The sequence below is a fragment of the Triturus cristatus genome, chromosome 12, assembly GCF_964204655.1.
Source record: "Triturus cristatus chromosome 12, aTriCri1.1, whole genome shotgun sequence".
Lineage (NCBI taxonomy): Eukaryota > Metazoa > Chordata > Amphibia > Caudata > Salamandridae > Triturus > Triturus cristatus.
The window spans coordinates 65,949,172-65,973,036 of NC_140595.1; the positions used below are offsets into that span (position 1 = coordinate 65,949,172).

Genomic DNA, 23,865 nt, shown 5'->3' on the forward strand with positions numbered 1-23,865 from the left:
CTTATATACCATTAGGTTAGTTGCCAATAATCAGCATTCATTGAATTACTTGCGTAATTAAGATTCATTTGGTAGGTCGCAGTTTGCAACCCCTTGTGATTGGCTGCAAACACAGCATGGTCTGTAAAGGACGGCAGACCACCATTCCTGTGTTTCCATTCCCAAACGGGAAGCATTTCTTTTATAAGGCAACCCAAGTTCCTTTTAGGAACGGGTGCAGCTTTTAAAAAATAAACGTTACTTCTCTGGTAATTCTGTACTGACTGAAAGTCCACAATTTGTGTTTTTTTGTGTCTGGGTTTAATAAAACTGTCTTCATAACATAAAAATTACTGTTATCATTACTTTACTGCTGCACCGAGATTACTTTTCTGCAGAGATTACCACTATATGGTAATCTATCCTTTTCCGCCGGTGCTATGAGAATCTCGCCAATATCCGCCTCAAGATAATACATTCAGCAAATCACATATTTCCAAGCATTTAGCAGGTAAACAAATTCTGTGGGAGGGTTACGGTGTGTGGGGCAAGGGGTAACACGTTAACATGAAGGAGTAAAATACCATCCTCCCAAAAAACATAAACGTGTTTTTTTGCTGGGATGGTGCCCCCTTGCAGTCCATATCAGTACACATTTTTCGACTGGTTTAGCAGTTTTTGCTGGTGTGGTGGTATGTCCCCATTTTTTAACAGGCACCATTTACTACTGGTGAGATAATTCAAGTACAGCTGACAGTATATCTTACCACTCCTATAATGTTGTTCTAGAGACCTTACCTGCTGTGTTTATTTTTCCTTCATTATTAACAGGTTTCGGCCTGTCTGTTCCTCTACAGCGCCCCTCTGCCCTTTGGGGGCGGTGGTACACGATGAAACTATACACATAAAGAAAGAGAAGAAGGAAAGAAAGAAAAGAAGGACTAGTAGGCTGTTGCTCCTAGTACCAGGCACTGGCTGTCTTTGCGACAGCCTCTCCGGGTGTGGACGGCTCTGGCTATCCTGTCAGCATCTTCTGCTGTAACCAGAACGGAAAGGTGTGCTGCTTCTTCAGGACTTCCTCTTCTCGTGAAGTGCAGTCTTTTCAGCTGAGCTCTCGCTCTAGCATCCATGCCAGAGGGGGGAGGGAAGCTAGAGGCGAGCCTCGCCACTCACCGAGCCTCTTGTCCACAATGAGGAAGTCAGATGTATTACTGGCTTTTGCAAGAGGAACTTGCAGATGATGTTTGCAGTGGCAGTTGCCAGACACCAAGCGAGGCGGTAATGCCTGAGACCGGGTGCCTTGAAGTCACTCAAGAGGAGCTAGGATCTGAGATGATCTCCTTTTAAGGCTGCTCACGAGGGGGGCGTAGGGCCTCCACGACTCGGGGAATCAAAACCTGATCTGAAGACCACTCCAGCCAACCAAACAGGATCCACTCGGGGACCATGGTAAGGCTGCTCCAGCTTTCTGTCCTTTGTAGCTTCACCTCGCACTTGAATGAATGAATGGATGAATTAGGGTATTTTCTACAGCACACAGCTACTCGTAAAAGTGTCCCCGCCCTTTTAGGCCTGCCAAGGAGGATTAGACAGAGGTTCACCCGCTCCTGTTCAGCACTAAAGTCTAAATAAAAATGTTTTCAGCTCCTTCTTGAATTTGAGTTCCTCAGGTGCAAGTCTCAGATATTCGGGTAGTTTGTTCCAGCACCTTGCTGCTTCTTGGGCCAGAATGGATTGAGATCTATCCATTCATGGCTATAGAGCTGCAGAACTTGCTTGCTCGTCTCTGACGTACTGTGCTTCAGCTTTGTCCGCATTGCTCTTCACACCAATGAGGAGACCTCGAAGAGCGTTGTGGAGGAGATGACCCCCCTGCGGTTGTGCTTCTTGGGATTATAGTGTGACCTCTGTATAAAGTGTTTTGGTGTCTTCTTCCTATTCTAGTGTGGATTGGGACAAAGAGCAGCAGAAGTCAGAGTCCCTTACCCTTATACAAAGTATTGTTGTGTATGTTGAAGAGTGTGGCCAGGGAGGGCCAGTTTTGGTGTCATGCTTGATGAGCAAAGGGGGGCCCTTACCCTAGTGTACAAAGCCGCCTGTGAGTGTGGGTTGGAGCAACGAGGAGTGGGAGAGAGAATCCCTTACACTTACACACACCATTGTAGAGTATGGATGGGAAGGGTGCGGTCAATGTGGAAGCATTTTGTCATCATACGTGACGACCACAAACATGTCACTATCATGTCACTGTCATTTTGTGCCCGCGCTTACTGACTGAGTAAACCTACAAAAGCTTCTCTTTTGCGTTGAAAGCAAGTGCGCCTGCCCAAAGCTATATTTTACTGCTCTAAAGAGCTCTTTATGATAACTGTCTTATGCTTCTGTCAACAAAGTTTTGAACTTCAGTTTTCAGACTGGTGACACTCCTCCAGGGCCGTCTATACAATGAGGAACACTTTGTAAACCCATTCCTGGATGTTCTTGTAACCCCACAAGAGTTTAATAGACATTGGCAAGCTTTGAAAATCTAAATTGAACCTCCTGAAATGTTTCAAGACACTAATCCTGAAAGATGATACCACAGTCCAGCTCTAATAGATTACTAGCGGAACCGCTCCGTTGATTCCGAGGGTTAAATGGCAGGATTACCATTGACCATCCCATCAGTGTCAATGTATCCGTGTAATATTTCTAGCACCACATGGTATCATAGCAAACAACACCATAAAGAACCATAGGCTATAGCACGATGGCATAAAATAAGAAATAATTCAAAGTGTAGCATAGCATAACAAGTACTCCAGTGATGGTAAATGAGCAAGTCTCCCCAGAAAGCCTGCTAGTGCAGAATGGATTTCCATCGTAAAGCACACTCCAGTCATGCCTTTCTGATGTGCTTTGTCACTGGTGTTTTTTCTCTCTTCCTGAATGAGCTTGTGTTTAAATAAAGCCCCGCCCTCCCTTTGTTGTTAAGAGGCCTCTATCGATTTCTTTCATACCTGGGAGGATGTGATGCGCATGGTAATGTGAGCTCTTCCTGGAAAGAAGGCCCTTTTCTTAAATGAACTCCACATCCAGGTGTAACCCTCCTTATGAACGCCCCATCTCTCATCTCCCTCCTTTGAACCACCCCTCACTTCCCCAGAGAGGGTTCTTCGTGGCTAGGTTTCCACTGTATAATTCTCAATACGTACATAAGGGTCTCTTTATATAGTGCCTTCTAAAAAGTGGCGACACTGCCAAAAAAGGGCAGTTTTACCAAATCATTACCAGGTATTTACAGGTTTTGGGCCAAGTATGGGGAATTACAAGTAGGCACCCAGAATTCCTGAGACTTTTCCCACACGCTTTCCAGATGCTTTCCCGCGGTCTCAGGCGCAGAATTCTTGGGGTGAGGGAACACAACATTTATGATAATTTGGATACAATGGTAAATTTGTTTGTGCCATCACATCAAATTGATTTTATGCCTGGACGGTTTGTAAACTTCTAAATATCTGGCTTTTTGTAAGTCACCAGTAAATGTGATGTTTTCCATTAATTGTTGTTTGAGGAGAATAGTGCAGGTGCGATTTTGAAGGCTTTGCAATTCACCTTCTTTTACCTGAAATGCATTTAAAAAAAAATATAAATGGATCCAGTCTTGCAAGTGTAGTTCTTTGGACACCCTGATGTCTTCTGTACTTTATGCCTTTTTACACCCTGGTGTTTCTCACTTTACTGTGCTTTTTGCAAAATGCTGACAATTAAAATTTGCCTTACATGCATGTTCAGGGTTTTCATTAGAAGTGGGCGAGCCAACAAATTAACAGGGAGATTCAAGCCAGAGCCAAGCCAATGGTCGACTCTGGCTCTCTAAGAGCCCTTGCACGTGCCGAGCCTTGTAAATATTTGGCCAGTAAACCAGGGACATTTTAAGGATTTCGGGGGCTCTGGGTCAAAAGTACTTTGGGGCCCCTATTCGGAATAGCTTTGAACTTATGATCCAATATCTGGCCTTTCAGACCCTTTTTGGTCAGGTCACTGAAAGTGCACAGGACACTGGTACAAATTCTAAATATGTTTGCATCGAATATATAAGGATAGAGACATGTGCTTTCAATATTATTCTTCACCAGCAGCTCGCTAATATTATTGCAAATAATCTTTGTGGCCCCGCCCATTTTTGTTATGCCTTTTGATCTGAAAGAAACTTTGTTTGTGGATGCTGCATAGTGTTGAAAAAAAAATTTCTCTGCAAAATGTCTCTTATAGACTCCCATATATCACCCACATTAAAGATAAACTAAAGGAAAACGGAATTTAAAACAATCTTTTTATGAATTATTCAAGGTCAACCGGGCTCTGCAGAACAAAAATGGCTCTATCAGGGGGCCCCCTGAAAGGCTGGAGTCCAGGGGCAGGGTCCACTTTGCCCTTACCATAAAACGCATCTGATGTGAACCATGCAACACACACCATGTTAGAATATGATAAGATGTCTTCAAAATTAAAACAAGCATTGACAAAGCCAATAGGTCTTGCCCATGTGAGATTTTTTGGCTTGGCTAATGATTTTTTAGCTATGTTGCAATGGCTGAAAGTAATGTAAAAAAGATGTATGACACAGCCAGCGTTGTCTGTGTTATAGTGTTTGTAAAAAAATTTCAACTATGCTGCACTGAAGGTAGTGCTGCTGTATAACTAAAAAACATTGACAAAGCCAATAGATCTCACAAAGGTGAGATCTATTATCTTTGCCAACGCTTGGTATGGAATGCCATATGTTATGTTAAAGGTTTCTTATGAAGCGCACAACTCACCCTGGGGCATCTAGGCGCTGACTGGGAGAACTAAACTGAGGGGTGGGAAGAAGCTAGCTCCGAGAGGAGTTAAATTTGAAACAGGAAGGCTTTTAGATGTTTCCTAAAGGTGGTTAATAAAGGGATTTTCCGGACAGCTATAGGAAGCTTATTCCAGTAGCTCGGAGCTAAATATGAAAAAGCTCTTCCTCCCGTGCGCGTAAGACGAATTCTGGGGACTTGAAGAAGGTCTAAAGAGCTGGATCTAAGTTTCCTACCTGGGCAATATTTAACTAGTTTTTTCCGAAGGTAGAGAGGACCACTTTCCCTCAGTGCGTTGTAAGTAAGGCAAGAGATCTTGAAAAAGGATCTGTTCTTTATATTTAGCCAGTGCAGCTCTCTCAGAAGGGGGGTTGAAGCTGAGCCTGCCGGGCGATTCAAAATCAGACGTGCTGCCGTGTTCTGAATCACTTGTAGTTTCGCCAGCTGAATTTGCCCCACTTCAGCCAGCAAAGCATTCCCACAGTCCAGATGGCTAATAACCATCGCCTGGACTAGGGTTCTGCGCTGAGAGGAAGGCAGATAGGGAAAGATTTTCCTAAGCAGCCTTAAACCATAATAACATGAGCTAGTTGTCGCCGCTACATGATCTTTCATGGTCAGGTCCTGATCCAGTTTTAGGCCGAGATTTTTTACGGACTGTTTAGGGGTGGGGGGGGTGACCCAATTGAATAGGCCACCAGTCGTCCGACCAGCTATTTATGGCTTTGCCGATCAGCATAACCTCTGTTTTTCCTGGATTGAGCTGGAGGCAATTACTTGTCATCCAGTCAAAGATGGTAAGCATTCCGGAGGCAAAACGAAGTTTGTCGAGTGCTGGGTTTGGTCCGATGGTATACATAAGCTGAGTATCATCAGCATATGAGATAATTTCAAAACCCAGATGCTCGACTAATAGTGCCAACGGAGCCATATATAGATTGAAAAGGGTGGGGCTCAAGCACGAGCCTTGCGGAACTCCCCTATCCAGCAGCATTTTGACTGAGGCATACGGTCCCAACATAACAGTTTGAGTTCTTCCAGACAGATAATGTTCTAGCCATTTCAGGGCTGTCCCTTTTATGCCACAATCCCGGAGTCTCTCCAACAGCTTCGAGTGTGAAATAGTATCAAAAGCTGCGGAGAGATCAAAGAGGATCAGAATGGCTGAACCTCCCCTGTCGACAGTTAGTCTAAGTGCGTCCGTTACCGCCAAGACTGCGGTTTCTGTACTAAAGCCTGGTCGAAAACCAGACTGTGAGGGATCCAGAATGTGATTGTCCTCCAGATACAAGCTTAGCTGTCGATTGATGGAGCTTTCCAGGATTTTTCCTAGCAGAGGTAACAGGGAGATGGGGCGGTAGTTACCCAGGACCGAACGGTCTGCAGATGATTTTTTTAATATGGGGCGAACAATCGCCTCTTTCCAGGCGGCCGGAATGGTACCCGAGAGGATGGAATGATTGAATATGTCACGGATTGCCGAGGCACAGATCGGTGCCAGAGAAGCCATGATTTTCGGTGGACAGATATCCAGCGGCGATCCTGATTTGGCCCCCGTGAGGTCTTTGATGACCTCCTCTACTGTAACTAATTCAAAGCAATTTAAGGAACACGCTTCCATCTTATTTTGTTCCTCGGGTATTTCTGGAAGAGCCACAACAGGATTAGTAGAGGGAGGAAAATTAGCATAGATATTTAGTATCTTTTCGCGAAAGTAAATGGCCAGGGAGTCACATAGCTCCTGAGATTCCTGGGGCGTCTGTCTGCAGGCTTTAGGGGAGACAAAGTCCCAAACAATACTAAACAATGTTTTCTGAGAATTACTTGCATTGTCGATATGGCTGATGATAAATTGACGTCTAGCGGCTTTTAAGTTCAGATGGTAATTAAACAATGCCTTCCTGTACAGACCCCTATTTTCCTCGGTCTTGGTGGTACACCATCTCCTTTCCAGTCGCCGACAGCTGGCCCTTTCTAGCTTCAATTCCCCTGAATACCAGGGGGTTGAAACTCTTCGGGAGGCAGAATTCACTCGTTTTTTAGGTATCACTGCATCGAAGGCTACTTCCAACGCGGTATTAAAAGTCTCCAAGTGTTTGGTCACATCCATAGTATAGACTGATTGATCAAGGGAAAAAACCTCATTAAATGCCACAGGAGTGAGATTGCACCACATCCTCCGTTGGTCATGAGGTTGTTTGAGGGGCCGCTTTACACAATTTTGGACTAGCAGCGGTATATGGATCATGATCATATAATGGTCTGTCCAAAAAAGAGGGACTGGGAGATCACATTGAATCCGGTCAGAGTTAGAAAATACAAGGTCCAATAAATGCCCCGCATTATGGGTAGGACCTATAATTCTTTGGGTAAGGCCCATAAGTTTGAGGGAGGAAAATAGTTTATTTACCTCCGGGTCATCCACTTTTTCCCCATGGAAATTAGTGTCTCCCAACAGGAGAAAAGTATTTGCTGCTAATACATGAAGTGCAAGGTATTCCACTAAGATATCTGCAAATTTCATTTTTGGACCTGGGGGCCGATATACTAAGGCTTCATACCAGGTATCGGAAGGGGAAACAGAGACTTTGAAAATCCCTAGTTCTAAACAGTCATTGCTAACCGAGAAAACCCATGTCACCTCTAGGTCTTTTTTAAAAGCAATGGCAATTCCTCCTTCATCATCCCGGTCCAGATGAATAAATTTATAATTCTCTGGAATCGCCAGAGTAATCATAGCGTGGTTAGTAGGGGCAAGCCATGTTTCTGTGAAGAACCACAAGGTGGGGTCATATAAGGTCATCATGGCCCATATTTCAAAAGGATGTTTCGCTAGAGATCTAACGTTGCATAGAATGTTTTTGTGGGACATAGCTCCTGGCTTTACTGTATCTCCCCGAGGAGTGGATGCTTCACCAGATACTGTCATTTGAAATTTACAGTTGTTGCAGGTGACCGGGCCTTCTAACATAGAGGAACACGTCTGCGTGCAATTGGTAAATGGACATTTATTCACTTGGGCCTGTTTATTTACTTGACGAAAGGCATCTGCAGAGTATCTAACCAGGGGGACATACGCCCTGGGAATGGCAGCGTTTCTGGCCTCTGGTCTCGTTTGGGCGCGGACGGGCGCAGACGGGCTTGCCTTTGGCGTGCCTTCGACACGTCTTCGGCGCGCCTGCTGCTCGCGTCCACTGCGCGTTCGCGTCTGCATCCTCTAGAAATAGAGCGAGGAACCAAACACTAGTGCGCAACCACCGATTCCCCCCAAGATGTCCGCCCGCTCCCGGGAAACAAATGAGTGCGTGCCCTGCCCTACCCCGCACCTATGTGCCACAATCAAAGTTTACAGGCAAAGGTAAGAATTTAAAAAGCGTCCATATCAAGTTTTACTTTAAAATACACACAGTTAAAAGCGATCGATTTTCGTGCAGCGCGAAGCAGATAACACTCTCGGCTTCCGCCTCAGGAGTGAACTGCCCAGTGTGTACATATGGTACGTACGTATGGTACGCTATAAGTATTTATATAGTGTTTAGACTGGCTGAAGTGCTAATGTTATAGAATGGAGAATGCCCTTGCCAAGGTGCTAGGGCGTCCAGATTCAGAAGCATTTGAGGACCGTACAAAAACTGGGAAATGTGCCATATAAATGCGCTGAATGTAACATAGGTTGTAGGTAGATAGAAAAATCCAATAGTTTGCAGCTTTTATTACAGTGAGGCTTTAGGCTATATGCTACTTTGGGAGTTAAGGTTACAAAAGCACTTCTGACTGCTTGTTTAGTAGTAAAATATTGCAATAATTGGTGTTCAGTGGGTTTCCTAGACCTTTAGGCCCCTGTGCCACTGCACATGGGGCACCATTCAAATACTAACCTTAGTGCCTGCAAGGTAACTGCACTGGTGACTGCTTGCTTAGTAGTAAAATATAGCAAAAATCAGTGTTCAGTGGGATTCCTAGAGCTTTTGGCCCTCTGCCACTGCACCTGCTGCACCATTCAAATCATGGCCCCAGCGCCTGCAAGGTAACTGCACTCATGACTGCTTGTTTTGTAGTAAAATATAGAAATAATCGGTGTGCTTGTTTAGTAGTAAAATGTCACAATAATCAGTGTTCCGTGAGTTTCCTAAACCGTTTGGCAAATGCACCTGCTGCACCATTGAAATCATGACCCTAGTGCCTGCAAGGACAAATGAGGAAATCGTTCATATCCAGTAATGTATGTGTACTGAAAAAGGCACAGTTGCAGATGGAATACATAATTATTGGTCTGTAAACATAAACACAAAAGCTTTCATAAAAAGTGCCTTTAAACTTATCCAACTCTCCAAAATGAGTTGCCACATATGTCATAAATAAAGCATATGCTTTACACATCAAAGTGAAAACCAAGCATTGTTAAATTGTGTTACAATGTGGTTGTCTCTTTCCTGTGAAAAATTCTTATCCTGTGCTGGACAGTGAATGGGCCATAAACAGTGTAAATTGCCCAAGATCACCATATGTTAGGTTGAGGATGAGACTGAAATGCGGTTTTGTACTTAGTTGCTTAAATGGCAGTTTTACAAATTAAATGGACTCACCAAAGAGGAGGAATTTTGCAAAAAACGTGCAAATGTTTTGAGCAGGTGAAGATCGAGATGTCTAAAATAAAATTTAATAATATGGCTCGAGTAGGCTGGAAAAAGTACGCTGCATTGCTCTTTTATATAAATGCTCTTACTTTGAAGTAATTTGAAAGCAAAATACCCAGACCTCAGTCTTTGAATGCCAAGCAAATGTGACAAGATAAGAACAAGATTAAAAGGCTGTTTAATACAGAAAACAAGTTCGTGGAAGAATACTGTAAACACTACTTTCGCCTGGGGAGATACAAATTCAAGCTGCACATCCTAAAGCAAATAAAGCAAGCAAATCGAATGCTAGAAAGCGTAAGTTACAAACCACAAAGCCAATAGCAAGCCACGGGCGGAACGCATTCCCAGGTCAACTTTCTGAAAGTCCCCAAGATGTCTTTCGCATACCAGACATAGGCTACGACCTAAAAAGTGCATTTCTTTAAACGTAGAAGCGTGCCACCCTAGAAAATGAGATCATATCTCTGTATTCTGAGGATTTATTAAAAAAAAAATCAAAGCATGCACTGATAAACATTACTGCTCCCCATCCACCCTGATGACAATGTGATTAGTGAACCAAGAACCAAATTATTTGTCACTTGTACCCTATATATGTCCTATATTCTTACTATACTCACTGGAATATTATAGGTTATTAAATCAAACACATGAGAGGTTTTTGTACAGAGCACATCCAGTACTCATGTATTTGAAGGTGCTGCCATATGTTATAATGAATAAAAATATCATAACGTGTATTTGTAAAGTGCACGTTCACCCATAGGTATCTTGGCGCTGAAAAACAGATGTTTATTGTTACCCAACTCAATGTTACTCATTTTATCGACCTCAGATGGATGAAAGGCTGAGTGGACCCGCCGGGATTTGGACCTGTGACCTTGAGGTTAAACACAGGCCCCCGCAGTGGATGCATTAGTCCACTCAGCCATCAGCCCAGAAAATAAGGTTTAGTGAAATAAAGTATTTGCCTAGAATCACATAATTTGATCAAACGGGGGAAGCCAGGATTGATCCCACATTTACTGGTTCACACTGCAATTCGGGGACTAGATGGGAATCTCTTTCTTACATTAAGGGTTAATGCTTTTTTCCTCACTTTTTGACTGTGGGATTAGACTATGGGTGTCTGGGAGAACCCACATTTTATTTTTGGCAGTTTTACACAGAGCGAACCTTGTCCAGGGATATGAGAATGCTAGACTACAGACGGGCAGACATAGATTTTTATTCACCGCACATGCATGTTTGCCAGGATGGAAGATGGAGCAACTGGTCCACATCACCTCCCTTGAAAGCTCGGCTCGTTTTTGGGTTGCAGTTCCAAGAAGACCTCGAGTTGAGCCAAAGCCAGGCTTCCATCAAGAACCTGGCGGGAGCTATCAATGGCTCGCCCACATGTCATTTTCCTACTGTCACATTTGTGCCAGTTTTACTGCACTTTATTACACTCCGTATTACATTTGCTGTGAGGATTCCGAGTCAATTAACTTTCACGTAAGGATTGCAAAAAAACATTAAACGTAATTTATACAGTGGGTACCTAAGGGGGTGGCTTTTAGAGAGGTATATTGCTTTTTAAAATAATCGGAAACCGAGCACCTCCACCCTTCTTGAAAAGTACAGAGTGGAAGCATTAAAACCACACACTCGCGAGAAATGTGACTAAGAGAGTGGGCAACAAGTGTTGACGTCACACAGGAAGTCCTGGGTAGAAAGGATGCTCTCGACCACAAATGACTTTTTAGCATATTAGAAAGACATTTTCAGCTCTCAGAGTCCTCATAATCAATATGTTAATAAAACGTATCGTGGAAGCAGTCGCACAGAGGTCTAGGCCTTTCAGACGAGCACACGATGAAAGAGCCACCGGGTGAAGAAAGTGTTGTGATGCAAGAACAGATGTTGAAAAGGTTGTACAAGTGTCAATAATAAAAAATACATGATACGGAGACATTGACTTGATGGCTAACCAGTGATCGTCAGATAGTTAAAATAGGGCAAAGGTTAGATAACATACCTGTACTAGGAAAATTGTTCCGTAATACAAGTTTAATAGCTTGAGCAGTAATAGAGAAAGCCTTGAGAGGAACAGTGATCCCTCCATTACTTGGATTTGGGAGTATTTAATGTTCCTTTTCGAGTGGCGGTTGGATGGAGGAATTGATGTCATGTTAAGTGACACTTTTAAAAAAGTGAAGAAACTGCCATTTACCAGGTCTCGTGGGGCCGATTGGTATCCCAGAACGCACGGCGTTGTCTCTATAAGATGCCGAATAGTATTGTAAAATAAATAATATTGATGGTTTCCAGAGAAAAATTAGCAAGCACCGGTAGTCCTTCTTTTGTTTCTCCTGCTTCTTCCACACAGGAGTCACATCAAGTGCAATTTTATGCAATTGGATTTCTACTTCTGTTTAAGATGCGGGTGCAGGTAAAACCTTCTCCTTTCTACTCCCTTATTCCTACTTTATGGGCTATTCTATTCTGTGTCTATGATATAGACAGCGTGAGCAAGGTTCGCATAGAGCTTCAAGGCATCTCTTTTTGTGAAGACACATTCAACAAGCATTTGCAATGCAATAGGTCTCGCATTTACGCAAGTTTTATCTATTGCATTGTAAATGACAATACTTTTTATTATGTTTCAAAAACCAAAACCTAAATAAAAGGCATTTTCTTTTACAATGCCTATAGCTCAAACTCACGTAAATGCGAGATCTGTTGCATTGCAAATGCTTGTTTGTATTTACCCGACCTTTCATTATGTATAAGCACTAAGAAGATAGCCTTAGCTGAATTGATCCAATTTCAGTCGATTAGGGATATCCAGGATTATCTGCACGACTTCGCACTTTCCTTGACTTTGACTTACGCGATGTGTCTAGATGGCAATAGGGAACTCTTTCTTTTCTGCGGTACAATCGTACTTATCATTATAACAGACTTTGCTTATTTAGTTCCGATGCTTTATGTATAAATCGTGCTTTCCCAAGACGTTTCACGAAGAAAATGAGCCGCGACCCATGGAGAAAGAGTGAATGGCAACTGGGGTCTACCAGAGGTTCCCTGTGGTGCACGCAGTATAATGCATAAAGAAAAAGAAATTAATTTGACATGCACTATATACAGGCTTGACCCGTGCTGGCAGGATAGGCTGCTCAACTGATGGGAGTCGGGAGGTCTGTGGAGAGATATACAAAAGGTTGAAGCATGATGGCTGTGCGCAGACGTGGAAGACAGCGCTGTCAAGAGTAATATCTGTAAACTGACACACATGTGTGAAAGGCCTGCGAGCTGCAGCGTAATGTTAACATTGTGTAACGAGCTCAGAGCCTGAAGTCAGCACTACTTACTGCCAAGCCTGCCCTGGGCAGCACTTTGAGCCAGCAGACATCACTGGACCACACATGCTTTTACTCCGTGACGAGCCATACCTGAGGGTAACCATGACTGACAGGCTGCGCGCCTTCACCGCGGCGTCCATCTGTGGATACGCGGTCTGTAGAAGTAGGAGCAACCAGGCTTGAAAACCTTTTTGTGCCCATAGTACTACTGGGCCCAATCTGCTGGGCCAGACCTCTTCCTGCAGGTAAGATTCCCGTTGCTTCTTTAGCACCAGAGTCAGTGCACAGTGACAGGAAGCGTTCCGACCTCTCCAGGGCACTTCCTGAGCTCCAAAGACTCTTTACAGAGTGGCGTGGACAGGTTCCAAAGTTCCGCGTCAGAGCCCAGTGGTACTGTTCAAGGTTCTCTAGGGTTTTAAATGTATGTATTCAACTAAAATATCACAGCAGTGGGACATTTTCTTGCACCGTGGCCTCGTGTAGCCACAGGCTGAATTGAGACTGATGGAAACGCGTGTACAGTACCACCAAGGGTGTTTTTAAACAGAAGGCATTTACTGAACGATTGTACTAGGAGTTCAAATATATTGGTGCTGATAGGGGCAGCCCTGCTTGTCCGGTTGCCCACTAATCAACCCGCTGTAAGGTATTTTTGCGAAGCCACTTTTTTAACATTTACCTGTTGAAGGCAGATTCAGGCATTTTTCACCCTCCCTAATCAGAACTTCTTCCTTCGAATGGTGCCAAGCCCAGCATCCTAATTGTGACCACACAGCTTTTGCAGTGATGTATTTTATACTTCTAAATCACTGTGCTGTATGGATACAGAAAGTCCTACTTTAGTATTTCGCTGTATTGTGTGTTTGACTGGTCGAGGCCTGTGATAATTCAAGTTATTTCGCACTATATATGGCTACAGTTGTCCTGGTGGTTTCCTTGGTGCGTGAGGTTGCTGGCACTTAAAGGATTGCTTTGACGTTTGGGAGAACACAGTTCTAGTCCTAATAATATTGCCACTTAACACACGGGTTCACTTGGGGGCAAATCTGAGCACTTGTTTAGACGCTGCATGGACTTCTAGTTGTGTCTGCAAGGCCCAAATCCACTTGTGAATAATACAATTTAACACTGAAATTAGACGTACAGGCTATGTTCCACTCATTTGCAAGCCTTTCCAAGTGTATTTTAAGAAGATGCACCCAGTTCTCATGGTTTAGACTCAACTGAAGCTTAAAATAATCAGTAGCTGATAAAATGAAAAAAGACAAAATGGATGTCATAGAAGATTGCAGGCTTGAAATTGAACAGAGGGCGTGCTATTCATACAATGAGCTCAAATTGCGTTTTACAAAAAAAAGACTTCATGCAGCTCTGGATGACTCTGCAGCCATTAGTACCTGACTGAACTCTGTGACCAGGATTAATAGCTATCTTATGTTCTTGTTTGATTTCTCTTCTGGATTCATAAATATTTGTATAGTATTTCGATGCCCCTTTCAGTGAGAGCGAAAGCCCATTAAAACAAGTAATGGACGACTGTAAGCCTCGGCAGTAACAAAACATCAGCGCGCGCCTCGTGCTGAAAGTAAAAAGCAGCAGGGGGAGGGGATAGAGGAGGGAGCCTGGGGCCGTTTCCCTTGCCGGAGCGAGCGAGTTAATTACAAACATATGGTTTGAAAGCTCGCTCCTTCAAGGGAATCGCCAAACGTGCACACGTTGCCATTCAAAGCAATGCAATGTGTGCAAGTTTTTTGCCCGCAAAGCTGTGCCGATAACTAAAGGTCTTTTTCCTATGCAGCGTATGCGCACTGCATAGGCGAGACCTAAAAAGCACCAGAGTGGGTGCTTCCAGCATGGTGGTGTCTGAGAGCTGATTTAGATACACAGGATATCACACCCAGGAGTGCTGCATTCGCCCGCCAGGGTGCCGGTATTCCTGGGGGTGTATGGGGGAAGATGTGTGTGTATGTGTGTATATATATATATATTCACTGAAAAAACCATAGGTTTCACACATGTTATAGTTAGCGGAAATTTTACTGATAAAAAACCAATGAAATTCCCCCGTTATAGTTAGTGCAGGCAACTATAACTCACGCGACCGCAATCCTCTGCTGATGCTAATACTGTATTTAGACACTTATTTGCCCATGTCTTCTTCCATACATTTTTAGCTATACATATATTACAAATATTTTTTTTTCATAAAGACACACATGTCATCAGCAGAAGATTGCGGTCGCGTGAGTTATAGTTGCCTGCACTAACTATAACGGGGGAATTTCATTGGTTTTTTATCAGTAAAATTTCCGCTAACTATAACATGTGTGAAACCTATGGTTTTTTCAGTGAATTTGCAAGGTTTTTTAAATGCTAATTCCTAACTATAACGTGTGTGAAACCTATGGTTTTTTCAGTGAATTTGTACGTTTTTTTAAATGCTAAGTTACTTTACGCCATTCGTGGCGTTCGCGCCCACTTAACGCAGTTCGTTCCGTGCGCGGACGGTGCGCTTCGCGCACCGTGCGCGCACAGTGAGCACGCGGTGCGCTTCGCGCACCGCACGCCCACTTTACGCAGTTAGTGCCGTGCACGCACGGTGCCCACGTTACGCTAGATGGGCCATGTACACACGATGCGCTTCGCGCACCGTGCGCACATGGAGGACGTATGATGCACTTCGTTTTGAAAGGTAATATTTTAATTTTTCGTATATTTCATAAGCCATGCACAAATGGTGCCCTTCGGGCACCATTTGCACACGGGGTGGAGAGAGTGTGGATAATTTTTTTTTTTATTATTTTTTTTAAAAATATTTTAGTTTATCTTAGCTCTAATAAGCAAGGCACAATTGGTGCCCTTCGGGCACCAATTGCACACGGGGTGGAGAGAGTGTGGATAATTTTTTTTTTTTTTTAATTTTTTACCGTACGCGTACGGTAAGCGTAATCGGCGAAATTACCGAAAAAATAAAAATTCCGTTTTTGGCCTTGGGGGATCTTTGGGGACTCCCTCAACATGGCTATGTGTGTGGGAGCTGTCTAAACAGCCCCTTTACATGTTTTTGGGCTTTATATTTTAGAAATCACTCTCAGTGCGAGAGAGAAAATGGCGGCCGCCGCTTCCTGGTTTCGGCCGATTCGAATGTTTACTAAGATCTAAGAGCCAATCAGAATCGCGCTCGCGCACGCCACCGTACGCGTACGGTAAGCGTACCGTAAGCGCACCGTAAGCTGGCTCAGATATATATATTGATTTAAAGGCTATTTTCTCAGAATCTACTGAACAGATTTACACCAAACCTACAAAAGGCACTTCCTTGACATGAGGACTACCTCTCTGCCAAATTTCTAGTAATTCTGTTCTGCTGTTCGGGCTGTAGCCCTGTCTAAAGGTCCTATGGAAAAATGCATGGGAAAAACGCGTTTTGGGACCCCCCTTTTATCTCAGCCCCCGCTTGACGAATCCCCCCGAGACTTTCAGGGTAGGAGCGGAGCGCCCCACCTATTTTGAAAAATTTGCGAGGATTCGTCGACCGGCGCCAAAGTTATTCAAAATAGAATGTTGCGGATTTCCTATGGAAACGTGGTCCTAACTATAACTACCTACTGGCGACCGCCAGTAGGTAATATATATATATATATATATATATATATATATATATATATCTTCCATAGCCGTGCTCTCAAATAACTCCATGCCGCATGCGACTCCATGAAGAAAGGGGGGCAGCGTGACCAGGTGCAGTTTTCCAACAATCATAGTGTTTGTTTAATAATTTCCAAAAAGTGCAAGTGGTGAAAAACATATATTCATGTGGTACGTAGATGTGGTGTTAAGAAGAGTAAATCTACACTTACCTATATATATATATATATATATATATGTACACATATATTATCTACTGGCGGTCGCCAGTAGATAGTTATAGTTAGGACCGTGTTTCCATAGGAAATCTGAAAATTCTATTTTGAATAACTTTTGCGCCGGTTTACGAATCCTTGCGAAATTTTCAAAACTAATGGGGCGCTCCGCTCAGCTCCTACCCTGAAAGTCTCGGGGGTGATTCGTCAAGCAGGGGCTGAGAAAAAAGGGGGGTCCCAAAACGCGTTTTCCCCATGCATTTTCCCATAGGACCTTTAGTCGAAGGTACAGCCCGAACGGCTGAACAGAATTACTTGAAATTTGGCAAAGAGGTAGTCCTCAGGTCAGGCATGTGCCTTTTGCATATATGGAGTCAATCTGTTCAGTATTTCCTGAGAAAATTGCAGTTAAAAGTACATAAATATCTATAGCCGCGCACCGTGCGCGCACGGTGCGCGCACCCTAACGTGCGCAAGCGTAATTCTGATTGGTGGTTACATGTCAGTCAACGTTCGAATCGGTCGAAATCAGGAAGTGTCGTCCGCCATTTTGTTTGTTTTGGGTGCGACAGTGAAAAAAAGAGGTGGCGAACGTGAAAAGGGGGCAGGGTAGAGAGTTCCTGACCCCCTTTTTTTTTAAATTGCGGGGTGCACGCACCGCGCGCGCACCTTAAAAAAATACATATAATAATACATACATAACTTAGCATTTAAAAAACCGTACAAATTCACTTAAAAAACCATAGGTTTCACACACGTTATAGTTAGGAATTAGCATTTAAAAAACCTTGCAAATTCACTTAAAAAACCATAGGTTTCACACATGTTATAGTTAGGGTTGGACATTTCACTCGTAAAAAACCAATGAAATTCCCCCGTTATAGTTAGTTGAGATAACTATAACTCGCGCGACCGCCACTCTATCACAAGGATGATGTCATCAGTGATGTCATGAGTGATGCCACTGACCATGTCATGAGTAATGTAATATGTGACGTCATGAGCAGAGGAATGCGGTCGCGCGAGTTATAGTTATCTCAACTAACTATAACGGGGGAATTTCATTGGTTTTTTACGAGTGAAATGTCCACCTAACTATAACATGTGTGAAACCTATGGTTTTTTAAGTGAATATATATATACATACATATATACATATATAGACATACACATTATATAATATATATATAGATATATATATCATATATATTATATATATAACAAGACGCTAAAGTAAGGGATTAGGATCTAACAATTTTCCACAATATTTGTATATAAGCCTGGTCACTGGGTATATTTGTAGTCGCTCCAAGTTGAATACGATTGAGCTTTGTGACGCGATTCTTAGAGTTTGTTCCGCAGTATCTGTGCTCCAAGTCCCAGAGTCCATGTCTTTCAGTCTCTTTGTTGATTTGTCTCCAATCCTATCTTTTTGTTGGCCAGTCCTACGATCCTTGTCTCATGGAACCAGTGTCCCCAAGGTAGAATGTGTTTGTCACCTGGTCTTCAAACCTTACTCTCCAAGTGACTATACCTCCACATTTTAGTACCTCTTTGTCTCATTGAATACATCTCCAGGCCCCGAGTTTTTCCACTCTCTCCATGTGTCTGTTTCTCTCTGTTCCATTGTCTATGTCCCAGTTGCTCCCCATCTTGGGATCCACTTCACGAAGCCATGTGCGAGTTCAACTTACATGCGCGCATGGCCTTTGTTATAAATGTAAAGCCAAGTTTATGGTCCCCAAAATGTCGTTCTGCACTAGTAAAATGATTCACTTACACATTTTTTAAAATGAATAAATCTTCTTCCGGGATCGGAAAGCGAGGGCGTTGCAGGGCGCCAATGCCCTGCAAAGGTTTGGAACACCTGCAGATGCGCCCACCCTGGAAATGTTCAGAGGTGTGCTCTTACCAGGGACAATGAAATCAGGGGCGGGGATACTCCCAAAACTGGCAGGGGCGCAGAGAGAGGGTTTTTTCCCAAAGGAGGAAAATATGTTTCTAAGTCAAATTTTACTCAAGCAAAGTATTTTCCCATGTGAAAATGTATGTTGAAATGTCTTTGCCTTGTTTGTGGGTGCAGAAAGACGGAAATCTAATCCAATCATAGGAGCAAACCTGCAGTAGTAACCTTCAGATTTTCTTCATCTGTATGGCCCCCAGTGTCTGTGTTCTCTATGTGAGGTTCTTTTTTATCTCTCAGTCACAGTGGTCTTGTCTTCCAATGTGCTGATTGCACTGTCAGGGTCCTAGGCAGCATTCGCTTCTCCTTGTGCCAGTCAACCTACGGAATCTGCTCCTTAGGTGAACAAATGTAATCTCTACTGGTCCATACAGATCGCAGCCTAAACAACTGCAGCGGGATGTACCCCACAGCCCATTAGAGGCAAAAACTCTGGCGACAACCATCCATTCATCCTTCTGCTTTATTTTTCAGTGGCATGCCAATGATAGTGAATTGCTTATTTGGTTTGAGAGCCAAGTGTGCACAAAAAGTGAAAAACTAAAGTCTGAAAAGGAGCATGTGACCTTGGGCAGGGGGCTGAGGGGGGATAGAAGCAGGCTGCAGAATGCACGTATTGCACTGTTCGGCAACTCTTGAGTAAGGACCAGTGGCGTAACTAGCCCCTGGCCGCCTGTGGTGGTCCCTGTGTTTGCTGCCCCATGGCAAACGCATTAAGGAGTGAGAGGTTTGCTATTGCCACCCTGAGACGGTAGGTAAGAGCGGGGGGAGGCAGCCGCCCCCAAAACTCGTGCCTAGCTATGTCACTGGTAAGGACCAGTCTAGCATGTTCCCATTTATATGCACCTTTGTTGGCCGTCAGGTAGCTCATAAGCAAGACACGTGGAAGGGTGGGGCTTCATTCAGGCTCCAGACCCATGAGCACTGGCCTTCAAGGCATCAAGCTATTGATTCCATCCTGGACTATGAATACTAGCAGTATACGTTGTTCTCTAGCTGGTCACACACAAGGTGACCACCGAAGATGTTAAAGTGCAGGTGGAGATCATTGCAGATACGCAACAGAGAACTTTGATCCCAAAAACCATACCTTTCCAGGACTCACATTCGACAAGTGCTAGGGCTGAACCATGAGTAATGTCAAGGGGTCGCAATGGGTATTTGCATCTGCTGCTTACACCCCAAGACATTTTTGCGCAAGTGGCCGGACGCTTGCATTGTCTATTCTCCAATACTGATTACAAGGGTATTGTGGAGAAGTGTGGCTCAATGATTAGAGCGGCAGACCCTGATGCAGAGGTTTAGCCTTGGACCAGGGTTCAATTCCCTGCCTCGGCGGGTCTTGGGCTCAAAAAATTCCACAGACATGATAATTTTCGCCTCGGTGCCTATTCCAATCATGGAGTCCCACTCTGCAACTCTGGGCAATAGCTTGCTTAATCTCCAGAACAGCCCCCACAACGCTAAGGATGCCTGGCCTCCACCTTGGGGGTGCCCAGGAGTGGACGCCTCACAGGGAAAGCCAGGATGGGTTTCCAGCGGTATTCGTACAAGCGCCTTGAGACCCTTGCGGGTGAGTAGTGCGCTATACAAGTATCAATTTATTTTGCCCCCACCTGATATAAGATTAGGAAGGATATGTTACCTAGCAGACAGAGCTGCCAACTTTGGAACTAGAGGACCTGGTTTCGAGCCCCGGTCTCAGCTCAACATCCTGTCATTCTGGCATTCTCACTTAGTCTCCCTGTGCCTGAAGACAAATGTGTGATGTAATCATGTTCTCATGTAAAACGGTTGACTTCCTTGGTCCAAGTTCGCACTATATCAAACTGCAAATTTAAAAAAAGGAGAGGGACACTCCTCGTTTTGGAGGGTGTGGTACCATGCAGATGAGGGAATGCTCTCTTTGCTGGGTTACATGCAGGATAGTGCACTGTTTTGATAATCTGGAGCACTGTCCCAGTCTGTGCGAGACACACTGGCTACACTCAGGATAGACCAGGACCTCATGTCCACTGAACTCTGCCATTGCCGAGTCCAAGTAAATTAGCAAACTACAACTCCTCAAGACCTAGGCAAAGTTCTGAAGATCGGCCCTCTTTCATATATAGTTCGTCAATTCAATTCAATCAACTTTATTTCAGCTCAGTGATCCATAAAAGTGCACTGTGCAAAACAAAATAGATACTTCAAAACATTATAAATACAAATCTCAGCTCATGACAATAAGTAAAACAGCCATACAACATCAGTTGTCAGAAAAGCTACCACAATGCTCAGACAAGAGCCAGAGGAACAAAAACCTCAAAAAAAGTCCTTAGGAGTTGGCTTGTTAGGGGTCCGCTATGTCACCCGGGCTATCTGAGTTACATATCAAATGTATAGAAAACAATCAATACAAAGATAAAAAGCACAATCATCAATATACAAAAATCCATTAAATATCCACCTAAAATGTATAAAACATCATATAAAAACAGTATCCATCTGCTTAATGGCGAGTTCAATATATATAGCAGCAGAAAAGCAGATCTTGATTGTGGGCAAGGTTAGCAGGTAGATGAAAGCAGCTCTGCAATAACGAATATTGGCTGCCCTGAGGATGGGCAGCAAGTATTGTTTCCTCAGCAACGAATACAATTTACAGAATAACATAAAATGTAGGGCAGTTTGGGTTGATTGGTCGTCACAAGGACACAATGGAAGTTGAAAAAAAATACGGGCCTTGTGATGGAAAAGCAGCGAGAAAGTGCACCGTGCATAACCCGAGTCTAGACAATCAGAATTTATGATGCATATTTCCCACCCATACTAAGTATTTTACAGGACTAACAATCGGACAAATCCCCATATAGGTCTGGACCATTGGTTTATCTACAGCATTCCGCTCCAAGCATTCCTCTAAGAACGCATTCTTCAGAATCCTAATAGAGCTGGCTAGTGCATTGCTAGGAGAGGTAAACAAGTCCTCCCATCCCATACTACAAGTATTCTGAATATACTTCAGCCAGGGAGTACTCAAACAGTAGTCGAGTTTTAAGCAGTCCACAAGCACAGCCCTATTAAAGAAGTCTGGCTTTTGGTCAAGATTCTGAACCACAAAAGGAGGGGTTGAATTCTTATGAGATCGCTTATGTAGCCAATCCCTGCCTCAGTGTGGCAGATGAATGAGCTAGTGCTTTGGGGGACAGCTAACAATCTTTTAATCAAGCCATTCTTAATTTTTTCAAGGCCCCCCTGATCATCAATGCCACACACCCCTGCCCCATACGAGGCAATAGCACAGCATTTGTCTTTTGTAGACCAACAAGAGTTCCTTTATGGGTTTCCGACCAAGTTTGCTGGCAAAATTGAGAACGGCCTCCACTGATTTGGAGAAGGCAACAGCTCTACTGGTCTTCAAGGGTCCCCATGAGAGTCGTGTATTACATGGAATGCCATGATAGAAGTAGTAGGAACAGAGCCAACTTTTCTTGCTGGTCACTACAAAAGAAACATTATCCTTCTTCATTCCCCCAAAAACCCTAATGTGAGTCTTGTTTTGGGCTACCATAAGATCTAGACTGGCCATAAACTCACAGAAACAGTCCAGCAGTCGTTGTGAGACATTTGCAGTCCTGACAATTAGGACGGTGTTGTCTGCATAAATGCATGTGGGTATACCAGGGGCACCTACACAAGGACAATCTGCCCAGAGGTTTACCAGTTTATCCTCCAGCTGTTTATATTAATGGAAAAGAGAAAAGGAGCCAAGACTCAGCCCTAGCGAATGCCCCATTGCCAGGCTGAAAGCTGGTGTAGGTCCCTCCCCTGAGCCATACCTCACACTGGCAGTCACATCCTTGTGCAGATCTCTAAGGAAATTAACAATATAAAGATCAACCCCCATATCAGTCATGATACCCCACAATGTAAACCTATTGACAGAGTCGAAGGCAGAGCTAAAATCCATAACAACCAAATACAGCTTGCCACTCTTGACCACAGTGTATTTGGCAATTAACAAATATAGATTGAAGGACTGCTCGACTGTGCGTAGGCGAGAGCAGAAACCCAGTTGGAAGTCCGAGAGTATTTTGCTCTCTTCGGCCCATAGCTGCAAACGGTCCAACAGAATCCATCCCATAATCTTTACAGTGGAATTAATCAGTGAGATGGGGTGATAAAAGTGGAGGTCATTGTTTTAACCCTTTTTGAAAATAGGAACAATAGTCACATGGGACCAGTTCTTGGGGGGGAGGGGGCAGCAACTAAGGCGGCATTGAGGACATTTGGCAGTAAAGGGGCCCACAGTGGAATGTTAATTTTAACCATTTAAGGGGGAAGCCCGTCTAGACCAGGTGCACACCCAACCGGACAACTAGCCACAGCCCGCATAACCTCGTCCAATTCAATAACCGGCCACAGAAGACTTAGCGGGACGCTGGGGTACAGTTGGAATGCCGGTTGGCAGCTGGAGAGAAACAAAGGGATATGTTCAGGGATATCTGGGTTCCCTAGGAAAGGGTCAGCATAGAGCTTGGTAAAATGGGCGACTCAGATGTAAGAGGGAATAACAATGTCAATACCAGGATTTTTTTGGCCTAACAAAACTGCAGTTTACTGTCACCGAAAAAGCCTTTCAGTCCCTAAGTTCACTTGCCTGAACCAGTGATGAAAAAGCTACCAAGTTAGTCATTTTTAGAGGCGTGAAATGCAAAGTGAGGAACTCCCAAGGGGTATTTATTTAAACCCAGTACAATATTTATAAAGTTAGTAAAGACAGTGATATAGCTCCAGGGAAAGGAATAAAACAGTGCAAGAGTTTGTTATATTAGAGTTCCTGTGTGACTTCCCTTAGTTTACCTGAAAAAGGAGAAGCCTGCTAAAGGCAGCAGTCTGCTTTCAGCTGTAATATGGAGGTCATGGAACGAAGTTAAACGTTTATCAAGCACAGAGAAAATAAGCATTGGTATAGCCAATAGGCCTGGCTTTAATGTACTAACTCTTACAAACGTTATTTGTTCAAGCATATATTTACATGTGTTATCGCATACAAGTCAGATCTTTTGGCTTTGGCAAAGCTTTTCTGGTGAAACCAGAGAAGAAACCACAATCAATGAGAAACCGAGGGATAAAAATAATGGGAAAATACATAAAGGCAAACAATAACAGGAAGTGACCATAAATGTAAAGTCAATTGGAAATCGAAAGATGGGACAGAACAATGGGGAAGATGGACAAGAGTTCTGACTAAAACATGTGAAAAAG

General features: G+C 43.7%; 1 protein-coding gene across 1 annotated transcript in view; it reads left to right on the forward strand.

The window, feature by feature from the left end:
- The first annotated feature begins 1,074 nt into the window (after nt 1–1,074).
- Nucleotides 1,075–23,865, forward strand: part of MYO1F (myosin IF) — a 241,106-nt gene continuing 218,315 nt past the window's right edge. The window contains exon 1 of the mRNA XM_085638355.1: nt 1,075–1,428. Coding sequence (XP_085494481.1) covers nt 1,426–1,428 — 3 coding nt within the window. The 5' untranslated portion in view covers nt 1,075–1,425. The remainder of the gene's footprint in view (nt 1,429–23,865) is intronic.